The 19104-nt window shown below is 55.2% G+C and overlaps 1 protein-coding gene across 2 annotated transcripts in view; it reads right to left on the reverse strand.

The window, feature by feature from the left end:
• Nucleotides 1-7302: 7302 nt before the first annotated feature.
• The window catches only part of CTNNBIP1 (catenin beta interacting protein 1), a 51653-nt gene continuing 39851 nt past the window's right edge, over nucleotides 7303-19104 (reverse strand). For both annotated transcript variants that reach the window (XM_059912396.1, XM_059912405.1), the window contains one exon: nucleotides 7303-9737. In XM_059912396.1, the coding sequence (XP_059768379.1) occupies nucleotides 9679-9737 (59 nt within the window). In that variant the 3' untranslated portion in view covers nucleotides 7303-9678. The remainder of the gene's footprint in view (nucleotides 9738-19104) is intronic.

Genomic DNA, 19104 nt, shown 5'->3' on the forward strand with positions numbered 1-19104 from the left:
ACGACAGGGAGTGACATTTGAGCTGACATCTGAAAACTGAGGATTCAGCCACGTGGAGGAGAATTGCAGGTAGAAAGAAGAGCCAGCACACGAGCCCTGAGGTGGGGGCAGGCTCAGCGTGTCTGGGGGATGAAAAGAGACAAGGGGCTGGGTGTGGAGGGCAGGGAAGAGTGGCAGGAGATGAGGTCAGAGGTTAGCAGGAGCCAGGTCACCAGGGCCTTGGGCTGCCTACCCAAGGGAGGGGAGATTTTTATCCTGCGTGAAAAGGGCAGCCACTGCCTTGCAGGGTACAGGGTGGGAATGCGGGCAGCCTTACTTGTGTTTTCTCAGGTACCAGAAAGGCAAGCAGCTCCCAGACACAAGGTTTCAGGGGAGCCCTTGGGCGGTGAGCAGAACAGAGCCTTCTCTGATACAGCAAGAGTCAGAATGCCACTCAGCCTCAAAGGCTCGAGATCACCGGTGCAATCTAGTGGTCAGGAGAGACCAGGTGATGCTGCAGAAACAAACAGGCCCAAGACCCTCAGGGCACAAAACAACAACACACTTCTTTCCTCATTGGTAGACTGGCACAAGGGCTCTGCCAGGGCCCAGGCTGATAGGCCAGACACCTCTGGAACATTACCAAGCAGCTCTTAAAGCCTCCACCTGAAATGGCCCAGCACTTCTGCCCACGTTTCATTGGCCAAAGCAAGTCAGGGCCACGCTTAACTGAAAAAAGAGGGCGAGGGGGACACAATCCTTTTGTGTGCCTGGAAGGGAGAGAGCTCAGGAGTGTTTGGGGAGCAGCACCAATGACTCCCACAAGCCCCTGCTTCACAGGTGGGAAACTGAGGCTCAGATGCACGGGATGGAATCACTCAAGGTTAGTGGCGGAGGGAGCTACAGCACCCAGACCCTGGGCACGGTCCAGTGCTCTCTCTGCGATGCCCCACCCCCTCCCCACCCTGCCCCAGCCTCCTCTTCTGCCTAATGACCTTTAAGAGCTTAATCTCATAAGCTGCTCGTGCCCTCCACATACAAGCATGAGCTCATCCTCCCAACGTCTCAGAGGAGGGACAGGGTACTAGGACACCCCCTCTCACCCTCAGTCCCCCAGGACAAATGTTTGGGCCCTGAATAGATCACACAGCCTGGAGAGGGGGTGGCCAGAGCAGGCCCGAGCTAGTGCTGGCAGCTGCCCATCCAGCAGCAGCAGCAGGAATCCGCCAGGCGGGCCAGGGCGGTGAGGGTGCGTTGCCAGCTCTCCAGCAACTGCCAGGCTCCAGTCTGAACTCCCGGGCTTGCCCCGGCGCATCACCCCAGACGCTTTCTCCTTCAGAAGCAGTTTCCCGGGCTCCTCCAGCTGCCCTCTCTGGGTCTGGCTGCCGGAGAGAAGCCAGGGACCAGCGACCCCAGTGGACCCGCAGGCTTCTGCCACTGCCCTGCCCTGATGCCCCCCCACACACCCCGCCCCCTGAGCCACACAACGGGCAAGGAGGACAGCCCCACAGGCAGGTCCCAGAGCTCCGAGGGACCCTTCTGACTGCCTGGGCTCCTGGCAACAGGCCTGAGTCCGCCAGCTCCGGATCCGCCTCCTCCGTGACAAGGGTTTTGCTCCCTCCCAGGACACTGCACTGTGGCCTGTTTCCAGATCAGTCTGCCTGGGCGGGCTCCTCCGTCACCACAGCGCACGGCTGGGTCCCTCTCATCACCCACCACCTTCCAGCTCGCACGCAGGAGGTCCTCAGCCGGTGTTTCAGGGGCCCAGTTGGGGCAGCTGGACCGGGTTAACTCCCTGGAAGTCTGGAGAGGTCCGGGGGGCCAGCCAGAGGTCTCAGGGCTCCCCTCTGAAGCTGGCCACCTGAGCTAGGGGGACCTGTGGGACCCACCAAGGAAGGTTCTAGATAGAAACCTTGAGGGGCCAGAGTCCAGGCTGCCGCTCCCAGCGCATGGCCTCCCTGCGGCCTCAGCAGTTTCGGACGTGGTATGGGCGGGTGACTCAGCCGGAGGAGAGCCCACAGACCACCCTCCCCTGGGATGCTGGACCAGTTCCCAGGGGGCCAAGCGGGCAGGAGCAGCCAGGCCCCCGCCCCCAGCCGCCCCCGGCCTTCTCCGGGCTGGAGTCTGGGGTGAGGGGCGCAGAGTGTTTCTGAGGGAGCACAGCAGGGGCTGCACCATAGGCCTGGCCGGGAGGGGCCGCGCCAGACCAGGGAGGCCCGGCAGAGGCTGCCTTGGGCACCGTCGGGGTGCTGGGAGGGTCTGTGGAAACAGCTGAGGGTGAGGCTGGCGCCTCCGGGGACCCCTCGGCCGCCCTCTCATCCGGGCCCCTTCCCCGCGCCCGGCCCCGGCCTCTGGCTCCCTGCGGTGGTGGGCGTTTCTCTTGTGAGCCAGGACACGGGAGGATGCCCCGGCTTCGGGAAGCGAAGGCTAGTTTTACTGCCTGTTTCCTCTCCCAGCGTCCCAGCTCCCGGCCAAGGTACACCTCGGGCCTCCTCCTCTCACGGGCTAGGTTGCCAGGTGCCAGCGGCTCAGCCATCACCTCTCCCTCGCAGCAGGCCGGGCTGCAGGTGAGGACGGGAGGCTGGCCCTGAGCTGCCCACGGTGGCCCTGGGGCCGAGGAGGTGCACGGAGGGCCCCGGAGCCGGGCCCGGGAGGCCCATCACCTCGGTGGCATCTCAGCCAGAGTCTCCCCGAGTCCCCTCCCACCCAGACCCGCGGCCTGCTCAGAAGAGGCCGCCCGAGGGGAGGTCAAGTTGCTGGTGCGTGGAGACAAAAAGACAAAAAAAAAAAAACCGGACCAGAACTTTAGCCAGTTTTACTGTATTGAAGTTCCCTCTAGTCAACACATGCCTGACCCCAGGCAGGCTGCTCCCATGGGTGGCCCACCCTGGGCCCGCCCCTGCTGGTGCCCACGCACAACATCCAGACCACAGCCCAGGAGGCAGGTGCTGTTATCACCCTCACGTTCCACAGTAGGAAGCAGAGGCTTGGCACCCTTCAGTGACTCGTCTGGGTCACGCAGCTGGTAACTGGCAGAGCCTGGGTCTGAGCCCGGGTCTGTGCAGCTCCCGAGTCCAGAGTCCGGGAGGGCCTCCCCTGCCAGCGGCCACCCCAGGGACCGATGGGGGTTTTGCTCCACTCCACAGCTCTGGCTGGGGGACCTCGGGCCTGGGGTGTGGGGCGTGGGGGGATGTCTGATGAGGGAGGAGGGGAAGGAGGGGGCTGGGCGCTCACAGCCAGCGGCTCCATCTTCGGTTTGCTCTCAGGCGGAGCCAGCCGCTGTGGGAAGGAGCCTCTGGCTGGGATGGGCTTTTCTTTAACCACTTGATCATGATCAAGGATTTAATTTTATCCCCTCCCCTGGCTGCCTCTGATTCTATTTGGAGTTGAAGCACGAGCCAGTGAGCAGGAGGGTCCTTGGAACCCTGGCGGAACGGCCCACCCCCAGGCTCCGAGAGGCCCCTCCCTGCCTGTCCAGCCATGACAAGGTCCATCTGGGGGACCCCCCTCAGCTCTGCGGGCTCCGGAAGGCTGAGGGACTCTGCTCCAATTATAGCTCTTCCTGCGTGCAAAGCTGCTTAGCAGAGGGAGAGGCCCGGGGGGGCGGGAGCAGGAGGCAGCTCTGGCCTCAACAAGGGAGCCTCTCAGCTCTTTCATCCTCATCAGAAAAGCGTTCAACAAGCACCTGATTGGACCTGAGGCTTGTTCCCCCCATGCACGCCGGGAGCTGCAGACAAGGCCTTGCTCTGCGTGACTTATAAGCAGGGAAGATGGGGGTGGAGGACACCATCACGGTGACTTAATGATGACCACATGTGCTGACCACCCACTGTGGGCGGGTCACTCGGCTAAGCTTGTCATGTGCATTATCTCGTTAATTCTCAGCAACGGCCTTATAGAATAGATGCTCTGGTTTATTCTGTCTTTCCAATGGTGGGTAATTTGCCCCAAGTCACACAGCTGCTTCAATCCCACCGGGTGGCCTTCAGAATTCTTGCTGTGGACCCTTAATATCTCCCCAGTCCCCAAAGACATAAAGACGTAATGATTTATACTATGGGAGTAAACAGCATAAAATGAGGTCAGGAGAGAACCATGTTTGTCCAGGGCTTTATTGGGTTCAAAGCATTTCCATGTAGTTTGTCAAAGGTCCACTAGTTTCTATTATTATTGCCATTTTACAGATGAGAAAAATCAGGCTGAGACCTGCCCAAAGGTACAGAGGGTCACAAACCCGGCCCATTGTCCCCAGATTCAGAGCTCTCCCGCTGCCCTCACTTGGACACGGGTGTGCTTCAAGGTTGGACTGCCAGGTGCTGGCGGGGGGCTGTGAACAGGAAGAGTTAGGGCAAAGTGGAAGAGGAACTTCTTCTAGAAAAACCAGCTTAGCCTGGAGAACTGCCAGGTCCACACGAGGAGGCCTCAGAATGGGTGAAAGGTGAGGAGCAGGCGTCGGAAAGGACCAGTTGGGAAGCAGCTTCGTCCTGGAGGTGAGGGCTGTACCAAGGACCCAGCAGTGGGTTAACCCGCCTGACAAACACCTGTTAACAACCTACTAGAGTCGCACACAGAGGGGCTTGGAGAACAAGGGCAAGCACCAGAATGGCCCTGGGGAAAAGGGCTGCCTGGCGACACAGGATTTACCCCCAGTCCCCACTTGCCCCCTCCTGTCAAAGCTGGACGTAGTGGCTATAAGCATGGAGTCTGGGGTCAGACAACCTGGGTCCAAGTTCTGGCTGTACCATGCCGACCTTTAGCAAACTATGTAACCCCCACTTCCTCATCTGTAAAATGGGGATAATAACATACTTAGCTCACACATGACTGAAGACGGTGTACATAAAGTACTATGCACCTGTGCACACGTAACACCCACCCAAGACACATTCACTGTGTTATTAAGACTGGGACACCAGGACTTCCCTGGCGGTGCAGTGGTTAAGCCTCCACGCTGCCAATGCAGGGGGCGCGGGTTCGATCCCTGGTCGGGGAACTAGGATCCCACATACCGTGCAGCCAAAAGATTAAAAAAAAAAATCCTTTATGCGGGTGTCACCTGCGTAAAAGATGTCTGCGAAAACCCACCTCCTTCCATGGCCAAGGCCGAGGGCCCAGAGGAGGAAACTCTCAGAGGCTCTGGGGCTGTGCAGGTGCGGCGGGGCTCCCACAGGGGTGCCAACAGGGCGGCCACGTGCTGCACACTCTCCTTCCCTGACTTCTCCACCCCCGCCGCTCGGAAACCAGCCGTGAGGTTCAGTTCCAAGCCAAGGCGATGCACTGGCTGCTACTCAAAAGGCATTTTACTGCCCTTGTCCTTTGAGGAGGACTTTCTTTAAATTAGGACTAGCAGTCATGGTGCCCCAGGCCCCCAAGTCTTGTAAACACCACTCGTTGCCGCAGAAGAGAAAGTTGCTTCATTGGATGGAGGAGTGTTTTTGGGTTTTTTTTTTTTTGGTTTTTTTTTTGTAGGGATCTCAGTCCCCCAACCAGGGATTGAACCCGGGCCATAGCAGTGAAAACCTGAAATCCTAACCACGAGACCACCGGGTAACTGCCAGAAGTGTTTTCTAACCATGGCCTCAGGAGAGTCTAGGCCTAGCTCATCCTCCAAAACAGGAGTGGGCAGCCAGGAGCGAGCGAGCCAGAGAGACAGAGAGAGGAGGGAGGGAGGGAAAGAGACTGCGCGGGCGGGGCAGGTGGGTGATGGGAGGGGTCCCCTGGGGCCCAGAGAGCTCCCCTGCTCCGGAAGCCGCCACCACTGAACGAGGTGCCCAGGAGGGATCGTTTTCCCTGTCACAAAGGGCCCCGTTCAAAGGCAGAAGCAGCCTGGATAGTACTCACAGGTGCTGTTCACTGTGGGGCCAGGGAGAAAGCTTCAGTCATTCTCCACCACCCTCCCCCCAGGCCTGGGAAACACCAGCAAGTGCAGGTGCCCTGCCGCCCTCCTCAGCCCACCCTGGCCTCCCCCAGGCTCCGCCTGGCCCCCAGCTGTCTCAGGCCTCAGCAGTCCCAAGCCTGAGGTCGGGGTCTTTGCTGGCCCCTGCCCCTGTACCTAGGAAGGTGGACCCAGAAGGTTGCCTGCTGTGTGGGCTGACAGACCCCAGGAGACCCAGGCCTGCCCCCCAGTATTCCCCCTTCCCCTGCTGAAGTAGCCTAATTCCCATCAGACAGCTCTGGGCGACTCCTCCCTCCCAGCTCCGGTGCCAGACTCTCTGCTGGGGGCTGGGCAGGTGGTACCAGGGCCAGCCAAGCCCTCCCTCTGCACGATGGCCCAGCTTAGAAGAGCTGATTAAGTCCAAGGTTAGCTACGGACAGTGTCACTCAGAACGCCGGCTGGGGGTGGGGAGACTCTATACATCATTTACCTAACCTGAGTCCTTTGATACGTAGCTTTTGGCTAACACAGATGTCTTTTTTTGTCTTTCTCTCAAGAACTGTAATTTCCTTCCCGGAAAAGGAAGTTACAGAGAAGGGCAGACCAACTCAATATAAGGCTGAGCATAAATTACCTGAAGGTAGAATGGGCTATCTTGTGAGGTAGTGAGTTCCCCAGTCCTAGAGGGTATTCAAGCAAAGGCCAGACAAGCCCTTTCTGAGATGTGTCAGAGGGGACTCACACATCTGGCTACTACATGGGCTGCCAGACCACCTCCAACATCTCTTCCAACCCTAAGATTTAATTTTGTCGATCGTGCCATCAGTCCCCATGTTCTATAAACCTCATAGCATTCAGCACCCAGTGAAACTCTTTGAAAAGGAAATAGAAGCACTGAGTCCATGTAAGCAGGAAAAAAAAATAAAGACCTAAAATGGGACGATGAAGGGTGCAAATGAAAAATTCTAGAAAATGCTTCCAAAGCAAAAATTCCTCAAGCAGAAATGACTTTAGCTTCCGAACTTGAATATACAGCCGAACACCAACGGATCTTCTGTTTCTGGGATGATGGACGGGACGGATACTCTGTTTGGACTTTTGTTACAAGCATTCTAAGACCACTGCCATCACACGGGATGTTGCGGTGTCTAGGATGGACGGGGTGCTCAGTGTCTGCTTAGGAGCATGGAGGGGGGAGGCCACGTCTGAGGATTACTGACCTCAGCCCAACTAGGACAATACTGGGAACCTCCAGGTCAAAAGGGGGCTCACCCTTCCTACAGACGTGTCAGCTGGGGTGGGTAGATCTGGGAATTCTCCCAAACCCCCAGCTCCACTCGAGGTCATAGACAATTCAACTAGCAAACATGGTGTTTTCGCCCCTCCTTGGGGAGGGGGGGCCCCAGCAGCAGAGTCCACGTGATGTGGGGAAATCAGCTCACGAGCCAAACTATTAAAAATCTTTATTGTTAATTATTTTCTTCAACAGAAATATTTTTAGTTGAAATACGAAGCCAGAGCAACATTTCCACTTTTCTTCTGCAGAAGATGAGACAGATCAGGGCCATCGCAGTTACAAGAGGGAGGCCCATGACCCTGACAAGGACAGACTGGGGCAGGAACACACCATCAGCCAGGACTCGGACCCTTGACGGGAGCTACAGGTACAAGGAGGGGGCAGCCGGCGACACTGGCAATGACAGCTGATAACAGACGTTACAACCTGGGTGGTGGGGGGAGACTGAACAAAACCCACCTTCCCCCAGGGGCTCAGCTGGAGCTGCAGGCCACTGAGCTGGGAATGAGTACAGTCACACGTGTGTGCGTACACTCCCTGCCCCTCCTGGAGGAAGGTGCTCTCGGGCCCCTGCTGGGGTCCACACAGTCCTCGTCCCCTGGGGATCAACGGCCTTTTCAGACTAATGGCCAGCTAACCAGGGCAGGGGGCCCGTGTGTGCAGGAGGATGGGGTGTCTGGGTCGTGTCAAGTCCTCTGCTGGGGCAAGGCTCAGAGGAAGCTCAGAGCACAGTGTGAACGGTCACGGGGCCATGGGGCTCCCAGGGGCTGGGGCCCGGGACACGCTGGCGTTCAGCTCCCTTGCTCCATGACAGCCCCAAGCCTTAAGAAGGGGGAAGTTTGGCTCTGAGCGTCTTCTCCTGGCTCTGGGTACCTGGGGCGAGAAGGAGGTCTCAGCCGTCTACTACCTCCGGGGTGGGGGTGGGAGGTCACGGCGGGGGCGTGGGGAGGCTTCCCCTCCCCAGGCCCGCATCTTCCTCCAACTCCCCACCCAGATTCCACTCCTGCGAGAGATGCAGGGAGCAGGACGGGCCACCTCCAGGGGGAAGAGGGCAGGTGGGAAGACTTGGGGCTCCTGCAGCCCTTCAAAGACCACTGCTCTGCAATGTCTTTCTGGGGGGCGGTTGAGGGCCAGCCTGGTGGGACTCGCTCATTGAAGACCCAGCCAGCGGTCCCAGTGGGCACTTCATAAATAATGACACGGTCCCTTCCAGGCTGCCGTGGAGAGAGACCCTTCTGAAGGCAGTGCAGTGAAGGGCACGGCCTCGCATGAGAGCTCCCAGGGCTGGTCAGGACCCACTGCGCTGGCAGCACACACCTCGGGAGGAGGCTGGGGGAGGTGGGAGGGTGCGTTTGGCGCCAAAGGCCTCCTGGGCCTTGTGAGCCAAGCTGGGGCCTTTGTGTGGGTTCTGGGCTCTCGGGCAGAGACCTCTGCTATGCTTTGGGGTCTCAGAGCTGGGAGCAGCTCCTGCCCCTTATAGGAGGGGCCCCCCGATGAGGCCTCAGGAAGTAGAATATGGAGGGAATGGCTCAGCGCGGGCAGGCTGGAGAGGCCCGGATGGCGCGTGTGAGAGATTCCATTCTCACCAAGGGATGCTGGCTGGTTGCCAGCTCATGAAGCGATGCACGTAAATCCTGGCTAATGGTCACCTCTAAGCTCTGGGCTGCTCCTTCAGGACAACACAAACCTCCTTGGGGCCCTGCTTGGCGTCCTAGGGGTTCCCTTGCTGATGGAGCCTGGTGTGGTCATTAAAGCAAAAGCACTCTCTAGGTGGACCCCCGGGCTGGAGGGGTCCTGCACGCAGCAGGGGGGTGGGCAGCCCATGGCAACGGGAGTCATGGGTGAGCCAATGGGAAACCAAACACACATATCGAAAGCCAATCAAATGCAAACACAAACAAAAACACGTCAAAGCAGCAGCAGCAAGCTCTTCGTGTAATAAATATTGCGAAGCGCACTTGGTTTCTTTCTTTCTTTCTTTTTTCAAGTCAAATATAACAACCAACGTCCCAAACCCTGTTTTCAACATTCAAAAGAGAGGGGCTGTTGCCATCAGCAGAACACCTGCAGCCAATCAAAGAAAAAAAAAAAACCGTTTCCCATTAGCCAGCCAATCAAAATCCTTTTCCAGTTTAAGCAGCCAATCGGACCTCTTCACATTCCTAAAAAGTGACCGAAATAAAGCACCAGAGCTCGGAGAGCTTCCTGAGAAGCCATAGACCGAGGCGCAATTTAAAAAAAAAAAAAAAATAAGAGTCAGAAATAAAAATAAAAAGGTTTGCGTTGGTCGAGATTTAAAAATAAAAAGGTTTCTTCCCGCAGCCAATCATGAGTCCGTCCCTTTAAGCCAATCGTAACTGCACCACTGGTGTCTCCCTCGAGGATGCTGAGTGGCCGTGGGGCAGGACGGGAAAGGGTGGGGTGGGGGGTCGGGGTAGGGAAGGTGACCCTCTGCCACTCAGCCGGTGAGGTCCACACAGATCTCCTGGCCTTTGCCAGCCTCCAGGGTATTCCAAGGGGTTTGCAGCTACTGCCTCCGGTCCTCCGTCTCCGACCTGGAAAACGCCATCACCACATCCTCTGCACCTGCAGACCAGGGCGAAAGAATTGCTGCTGGATGGTCCTCTGGCCCCGGGCTGCAACCTGGGACAAGGCGAGGAGGCTGCGGCCCCCGACGCAGTGTCAGTCAGTCCACTATAGCGGGGTGCTTTCCGAGAACAATGCTTCTGGGGAAGCCCACCTCCCCTCTGGGCCTGGGCGTCCCCTACAGCCAGGCCAGGGTAGGCCAGCACCCCTGCTGCACGGCTGTGGGCTGCAGGCTGCAGGGGTGAGGCTCAGAGGCTTGCTCAAGGCTACACGGTGAAGAGGTGAGCACGCCAAGAGCCCAGGCTGCTGTCCTGGAGCGGGGCTCTGCTTGTGACCCTTGCTCCAAGGTCGCCAAAGCCGGGGGCCCTTGGGAACCTCTCTCTTCCTTCTTAAGACTCTTGTTTCGATCCCTTTGGAGGATCTTGCTCATAATTTCTAACAGCCAGTCCTCTTTGCCCAAACCCAACACCTGCTCAGGGGAGCGTGGCCAGGCCCATTTCTAGCGCGTGGTCGGCCCAGCTCCCATGGAGACAGATAACAGCCATAATCTTTTTGTTGTTATCTTTAATGGCGGATTTGAGGATTCTGGTCCAGGCACTCATGAAATCACTTCCTTTATCTTGTTTTCCATAAGACAGGCTCTGACATGCAGCCAGAAGAGGCAGGAAGGAGGAGGGAAACAGCCTGAAATGCTGACCTGCCTCCCCCACCGGAAGCTGCAGGGCAGGTGAGGTGACCCGCAGGTCCCACCCCACCTCCTGGGCGCGGACCCTGCCTGGGCCCTGCCACTTTCTCCCCTTTCCCCCTGGGGATCAAACCCGTGCCCCCTGCAGTGGAAACGCGGAGTCTTAACCACTGGACCACCAGGGAAGTCCCGCTCTCCCCTTTTTCTAAAGGATGGTTCTTGGAGGCACCCTGAACGTTAAGTAACAGTCAGTCGCCCATGGCCTTTCAGACAAGCTTCTCTTCTGTTCTGCTGGAGGAATTCTTCCCGGGGAGGGGAGGATCGGAGCAGCAGAAACAGGAAAGGCCACTGAGGGGGGCGCAGGCAGCAGGGCGTGGTGGAGCTGCTGACACGTGAAACGGAGTCAGGGAGAGGGCAGGAGTCCACCACGGCCGGCCCCCACCCTGGGGCGTGGTGTCGGCCACCTCCGTCCACGCCACAGGGAGTCACCCCTTCCCACTGGCAGCCTCGTCCTGACCTCCTTCCTAACTGCCCTGCCACACGGAGGAGGCATGCAGCCACGGGTGCTGTAGAAGGAGGGCCCGTCCACAAGGATGTAACATTACAGACGTGTCCTTCAGTTTGGCACCAGAGGGCCAAGGTGCTACCCAGGGGAGTAACCCTGCCACACATGCCCCATCTGCCTTGACGGGGTTCTGCTGTTACCAGCACAACCTCTATTCCTGCAAAGGGGAACGAGCTTCTAGAAAGGAGCTCAAATCGTCTGACTTCTCAGGATTGGGCTCCTTTGCTTGGGAAGCCCTACCAATCCTTCCCCTGTTGTCCTGGGAACATTCTGTTCTCGCCTCAGTCCTCGGACCACGCAATATCACTGCAGGCAGAATTTTCCTAGCAACCACAGAATCCAAGGTTACATCATACCCTGCATGGCAGCTGAGCTGGTTACCTAACAGATGCCGGCTTTTCCCGAGTGCCGCCTCTCCAGCTCGCTAACCAGGAGGGGGCTGGAGAGAGACCACGAAAGGGGACTTGTGACCAAAAGATGCAATGAACAGGGACAGCCCACTCACTTCTCTCCTTGCCTGTCTCGTGGGCTTTCTCGAAGGGACCTTGGGCCTCTGTGCTGAGCTGCAGGCACAAAAATAGCACCAGCTGCCCCAGGAGGGAAGAGTGAGTCTGCAGAGGGAATGGCCACTGGCTCCTTGGAGGAGCCCAGACTCAGGGGCTGCCCAGTGTGTGTAGCTGGGCTACACCCTGAGAGGTGGAGAAAGAAGTCACCTCCTCAAGGTCATGCAGGGACTCCAACGACTATTTAGCAAGACACCTGAGGCAGTGCTGCAACACCAGCTGGTGGCCCCATCCCTGGCTGGGGTGGGGAAGGCTAGGAATCTGCAGCTCCCATTTATAGAGCCTCCCACTCTGCTGCTAGCTGGGTGCGGAAAGGGCCCACGGAGCTGCTGCCCATCCGTACTCTGTGCTGTTCCTAAAGGACTTGCTGTTTTCCAGGCCTCACCACCAGGGATCTGCTTTCCTTTGGGGCCCAAGAGGGGGCAGGCTCTTCCAGAGCATTGTCTGCCCTGTCCTCATCACTGGTTGGCCTGGTACTCATCATTCAACAAGGGCCTGACCTGAGCCCCACAGGCCTCTAGGCGACGATGCTGCCCTTCCCTTTCCTCTTTTCCACGGAACTTGGGCCAGTTACCTAAGAGGGAGGGTGAGCTGCTTACTTAGTTATTAAGATTCAAGCTCTTAGAGCTTGAGAGCCAGGAGGGGTCTCCAAGGTTAACCCTCACGGTCCCTCCTTCTCCCTTAAAGGCTAGGATGTGGGGGCTCCCTCAGATGCTCACACTGTCCTGGAAAGGCAGGGCTCACAACAGGAAGATGCTACAAGGAAGCCAGCAGGCCGAGCCCACTGCCTCTGTGCCGTCAGCTAGGTTTACTATCCCGTTTTACCAACAAGGCTGGTCCACCCCACTGGTACCTCTGCTGATGCTGTCTGGACTTGGGTTCAGAGTTTGTCCTTTCCCACCAGATGCCGTGAGCACAGGAGGGGAGAAGATGATCAGTCTCTCCTGTTCCACACTCTCTGACCCATTAAAAGATAAAGAAAGCCAAAACCAGATGAAGACATCGCAAGGAAAGAGAACTACAGACCAGTCTCTCTTATGAATATAGATATTCATAATACCTATGATATGCAAAAATACTCACAAAATACTAGCAAACGGAATACATCAACATATAAAAAGGATTATATACTCTGACCAAGTGACATTTATCTCAGGAATGCAAGGTTGGTTTAATATCCAAAAATCAATTAATGTAATATATCCTATCAACAGAAAAAAGGACAAAAAGCATATAATCATCTGAATAGACACAGAAAACACATCTCACAAAATTCAATACCCCTTCACGATAAAAACACCCAACACACTAGCAATAAAAGGGAACTTCCTCAATCTGATAAAGGGCATTTATTAAAAACCCACAGTTATTATCATACTTAATGGTGAAAGATTGAAAGCTCTCCCCCTTCAAGATTAGGAACAAGAAAACAATGTCCACTCTCACCATTTCTATTCAATACTGTGCTGAAGGTTCTATCCAGGGCAATTTGGCAAGAAAAAGAAATAAAAGGCATCCAAATTGGAAAGAAAGAAGTACTGATAAAACTATATTTGTAGATGACATGGATCTTACATATAGAAAATCCTAAGGAATCCACTAAAAGACTACTAGAACTAATAAACAAGTTAAAGTTGCAGGATATAAGGTCAATGTACAAAAATCATTTGTATTTCTATAAACTAGAAATGAATAATCTGAAAATGAAATTAAGAAAACAATTTCATTTACAGTAGCAGCAAAAATAATAAAATACTTAGGATTAAATTTAACAAATGAAGTATGAAATTTGTACTCTAAAAAGAACAAAACATCAACGTCTAAAACATCGCTGAACGAAATTCAACACAACTTCTATCAAATCCCCGCTGCCTTTCTTGCAGAAATTGACAATCTGCTCCTAAAATTCATATGGAAACGCAAAGGATCCAGAATAGCCAAAACAATCTTGAGAAAAAAGAACAAGGTTGGACCCACACTTCTGAATTTCAAAACTTACTACAAAGCTACAGTAAACAAGTTTGGGTGGAATTGGCATAGATCAACGGAATAGAATTGAGAAGCCGGAAATAAACCCTCCCATTTATGGTCAATTAAGTTTTGACAAAGGTGCCGAGGGTTCAATGGAAAGAACTGAACAAATGGTGCTGGGACAACTGGATATACTCACATGTAAAAGATGAAGTTGAACCCTTACCTTGCTTGCACCATAGACAAAAATTAACTCAAAATGGAGCAATGACCTAAACATAAGAGCTGAAGTTATGAAACTCTTAGAAGAAAACACAGGAGTAAATCTTCATAGTCTTGGGTTAGGAAATGGTTTCTTAGATATGACACCCAAAGCACCATCAACAAAAGAAAAAAATAAATAAACTGGGCTTTATCAAAGTTAAAAGCCTTTTTTTCTTTTTCTTTTTTTCTTCACAATTTGGCCATGCCACATGTGGGATCTTAGTTCCCCGACCAGGGATCAAACCCGCACCCCCTTCATTGGAAGTGCAGAGTCTTAACCACTGGACTGCCAGGGAAGCCCCCAAAGTTAAAAGCTTTTATGCTTCGAAAAACACTATCAAAAAAATTGAAAAGACAACCTACAGAATGGGAGAAAATATCTGCAAATCATATATCTGGTAAGGGACTCCTATCTAGGATATATAAATAACACAACTCAATAATAATAAAAAATCAGACAACTCAATTTTTAAAATGGGCAAAGAACTCGAATAGACATTTCTCCAGAAAAGATATATGAATGGTCAACAAGGGCATGAAAAGATGCTCAACATCATTAGTCATTATGGAAATGCAAATCAAAACCACAATGAGACACCACTTCATACCTAAGGGACAGCAGGAATCAAAAAGACAGACGATAACAAGCATTAGCAAGGATGTGGAGAAATTTGAACCCTCAGACTTTGCTGGTGGAACGTCAAATGGTGCAGCCCCAAGCCTGCTCCACCTGCAGCCTTCCCCATCTCAGCCGATGGCACCTCCATCCCCTGGTTGCTCAGGTCAAAAACCCTGGGGTCTTCCCGATTCCCTCTCTCACACACACACGCCACGTATAACACATCAGCAAACCCTGCTGACTATACTTTTAAAATGTATCCTGAATACATTACCATTTCCCCTACTACCACCCTGGTCCAAGCCACCACTGCCCCTCTCACTAGCCTCCTGTACCCTCTTTTCCTGGATCTCCCCTCTCTGGACCCCGAGGGTCCATTCTCCACATAGCAGTCAGAAGGAAGTTCTTAAAAATATGAGTCAGATCCTGCCACTCCTTTGCTCAAAACTCTCCAAAGGTGGTTTATTATAAGATTTCTCATCATACTCAAGGGAAACTCCAAACTCTACACCGTGGCTTCAAGACCCAACATGATCTGGCCCCTCACTGTCTTTTCACCCCTTTTTATATGCCTCCTCCCACCCCTCACTCCGCTCCAGCCACATGGGCTCCTGGCTGTCCTTCAGGCACAGGAACCTGCAACCCAGGACCTTTGCACCTGCGGCTTCCTTTGCCTCAATGCTCTTCCCCCAAAGTCTATCTCACAGCTCTCACACTTCATGCCAGTCTGTGTAAAATCACCTCCCCAGGCCCTCCCTGACCACAGCATCTAACATAGTGATACAGGACGAATCGTTATAGGTGAGGAGCCTGAAGCTCCTCAGAGAGATGAAGCAACTCGGTGAATCAGAAGCAGAGGGAGGACCCGACACAGACTCCGAAGACCACGCTACACTACACGTTTTGTCGTTTTCTATTAGGAAAAGGAAGTAACGGTCCTGCTCCAGGTACCCTGAGCACTGAGGCTGCTCAGGCCTCCTGGCAGAGACTGCAGTAACCCATCTGCTCCCATTAGAACGGAACCAAGACCCAGGATTTATAAAGCAACACCAGAGCAGCCCTGGGGTATCTTGGAGAAAATTCAACATGGAATCCGGAAGGCCAACCTGGGAGGAGCCCAGACGCCCGCCCCCTGCCCCCGCCTACTGTTCTGCCAGGTGCCCCCCTAGTCCCATGGCTCCCCTGCCACGGGGAGCAGGGCCAAGGCGCTGGCAAGGGCACAGCTCTCTGAACCAGGGCAGGGCACCGAGGGGGCCATCCCACCCCATGGCCCGTGCCAGCTCTGCCCCTTTAATGGAGTCCAGTCAAGTGACTGGTGAGAGAAAAATGACAAATATTCAGGAACTTAGGAAAGGGAGGCTGGCCCCTAGCTGGGGGCGGGAGACAGACAATGGGGTCACGGGGCGGGAGACAGACAATGGGGTCACTGGTCTGTTTGCAAGCTCAGGATGAATTCACACCAGCAGAATCACAAGTCCAGCCCAGGCCCCACACACCAGCACCACCCTCAGCCCACGTCCCGCTCACCGAAGGGAACCAGCACGCTGCCATCGGGAAGCTAGCTCACTACAGGGTGCTGGGGCACAGGGGGCAGGGAGCAGTGTGGTTTGGAGAAAGGCCCAGGAATGAGAAAGAACAGGAAAGAGGAACAGGGAGATGGCTGCAGCCCTAAGGTGATGGACGGAGTAAGTGTACACCCGGCCTCTATTTCTCAGACCGGGCCGGGGACATCCTAGTGGAGCCCTTTGCCCTTTTCCAGGAAAGGCACAGACCCTGGAGCTCACATGGAGCTGGGCCCGGTTCCAGGGCAGACGAGGACTGCTCCAGACACCACCACCTCTCCCTCCCCAGGAGGGACCCTGCGGAGAGAGAGACCAGGCAGCGGAAGGAAGGGATGAGGCCTCCTCGGGCAGCAGGGATGTGCTAAGCGTGCTGGTCCAGCCTACGTCCCAGCAAAGCGCCTCGCTGCGGGGGAACAGGCTGCGGAGAGCTCTTCCAGCTCCTGCAAAGTCCAGCCGGGAGGACTGGATGCTCACAGGTGGCTGGAGAGAGGCAACAGCCCTGAGAGTAAGCCCTCCCCAGGAAACCAACACAAGGTACAAAAGCCTGGGCCAGCTTCCAAAGCCGGCCAGCCCCAGGGCCCCACAGTTCAGGACACAGCCCGGCACAGAGGTCACCAGAGAAAAGGGGGGGACTCCCAGCACCAGCATCGGCCACAGGTGGGGACACCCACGTCACCCGACTCAGGGTCATGGGCTCCTCCAAGGGCAGCAGCCCCCCAGCCCCTCTGAAACCCTCACGCCCATCCCTGGCCGGAGCTGACCAGAACTACTCCATTCTGGGCTCGGGGATCTCATGACCTCCTGACCTCCTAATGGGCCTAACACCTTCCCAATGAGGGCAAATGACTGGGGCCTGGAAAACTCCGAAATAGGACCCCGACACCCCAGAGTCTCCCAATTCCTGCTGGAGGTTAACTTTGGAAGTTAACTCTGGCAAAGTTAACTTCGCATAGGGACTTAACTTCGGCGAAAGTTCTTCAAAACCGTCCAGGGAACCCGACCTGCCAAGCCCGGGTTGTCCTCCACGTACACGGCTGACCGGCTGGAGAGGAAACACGGCCACACGCACCAACGCGTCCAGGGTGATTCCCATTCCCGACGTCTGCCCCTTGTCTGACCACATGATTTTTGGCTTTGATACTTCCTCTTTGCCCCCTGAGCTCACTATCTTGCCGTCCATACCAACCAGCATCTGCTACTCGGCTACCTGCCTACCCGAAAACTGCGCGGCTCAGCTACCGGCTCTGGGGAGATGAGCCAGGCAGAGAGGCTCCCGGAAAAACAGGTCCCAGACACTCCTGCAAGGGCAAAAGGCTCCACGGGGGTGAGACTCGGGCACCAACCTGGACTAGGTCTCCCCCCAGACAAGCCCAAACCTGCTTGGCGGCATGTGCTGCTTTTAGCAGCCGTGGCCTAGGAGCCCAGGGGTTCTATACAGCTCAGCTCTGCCGCCCAGAGTTCCCAGAGGATGGCTTTTACCCAGTGACAGCACGACACTGGTCGCCATGGGGACAGCACCCCGGATCCACCAAGGTCTCAGCAGCCAAAGCAGGCTCCACGCTTGGTGGCACCTCCTGGGCTCCAGGCTGGCAACCACATCACCAGGCATTCCAGCTGCCAGAAGTGGAGGCGTGTGGGCCCAGGGGTGAGGCGGCTCCTGGCAGAGGTCCTGGGCCTCCTGACAGACCAACGAGGGCCTCCCCAGGCTTGGGCTCCCTTGGTGGATCACGGTACCTGGGCCTGGGTCTGACCACTGCCTACCCGCGCGATACTGGCCAAGTCCCTGCACATCCACCTCCGTTTCCTCACCTGCAAAACACACGTATCCTGCCCATCTGACTGACCCGGATAACGTCTGCAGCATAAAGCATCACAAACAGCGTCTTGTGGGGTCACCCCTCAGGGTTCTAGTACACCTGCTCTGCTCTAGTCCCACGTGCCCCAAACCCACCTCACCCCCCCATACCCCACTGAGCCTAGCACACACATCCTACCTCTGGGGCTTTCTAGGGGGGTTCCCTTCCCTCAGGGTCAGTCATCCTGTGATCTGCACCCAAAATTCTTTACATGTTTGCTCCTGTTTCCGTCTGCCCTGCTGGGCTGGCAGCTAGAGGCCAGGGGCAGTCGCCTGGCATCCAGATCAATGGGCTACTGTGACCGGGACTGTGCCATCGCTGGCCCAACTGGCCCTTGATGCTCTTCTCCAGGACAGAGGTCTGCCTCTTCTGGGTGTCAGGAGGTGGGAGCAGAGGTGCACAAGGGCTTGGAGGCCCCTGCTCTCAGCTCTACACAATAGAACGCATCACGCTGGTGAAGAAGGGTCAAGGCAGCCCTTCACAGGCCAGAGCCCGAGGCCGAACTGAGCAACCAGCCCTGCTCTTCAGCTCTTACCCTTTCTTGGGGTTATTTTTTTTAATTAATTTTTATTGGAGTATAGTTGCTTTACAATGTTGTGTTAGTTTCTGCTGTACAGCAAAGTGAATCAGCCCTACGTATATATATCTCCCCTCTTTTTTGGATTTCCTTCCCATTTAGGTCACCACAGAGCACTGAGTAGAGTTCCCTGTGCTGTACAGTAGGTTCTCATTAGTTACCTATTTTATACATGGTATCAATAGTGTATATATAGTGGTATATATGGTATCAGTAGTGTATATCCCAATCTCCCAATTCATCCCCCTCAACACGGGGTATTTTTTTTCTTTTTCTGTGACACATGTTATCACGTACCAAGTCCTTCTGGTTGATTTTTCAGCCGGATTCAACGTATATGAGATTTTTGGGTTTCATTTTATTATTATTAGGTTACAGGTAATTCTCATGAAAGTGTTGATTAAAGTTTAAAAAGATTAGCTTCCCATCCCACTGACTGGAATTCTCCCGGGGCCTGACAGTAATTTCAGTCCAGAGTTGGTTATCACCTGGAGCCTCTATGAGAAGCCTCAGAGCCGCGCGTGAGCAGATGGGGGTCCCGGGACCCCGGCAGCCGGTCCGCACAGAGGGGGAGCCTCGGTCTACACGGGGATCTGACAGACCCCACTCTGTGCCAGAGCTGGACCAAGGGGAAACGTGAGACTGCGAGCACAGCACGGGCGCTGGCCCCTCGGGGCTCCTGACCTGACGTGATAACCGCTACAC

This window comes from Balaenoptera ricei, chromosome 1, assembly GCF_028023285.1.
Source record: "Balaenoptera ricei isolate mBalRic1 chromosome 1, mBalRic1.hap2, whole genome shotgun sequence".
NCBI classification, from domain to species: domain Eukaryota; kingdom Metazoa; phylum Chordata; class Mammalia; order Artiodactyla; family Balaenopteridae; genus Balaenoptera; species Balaenoptera ricei.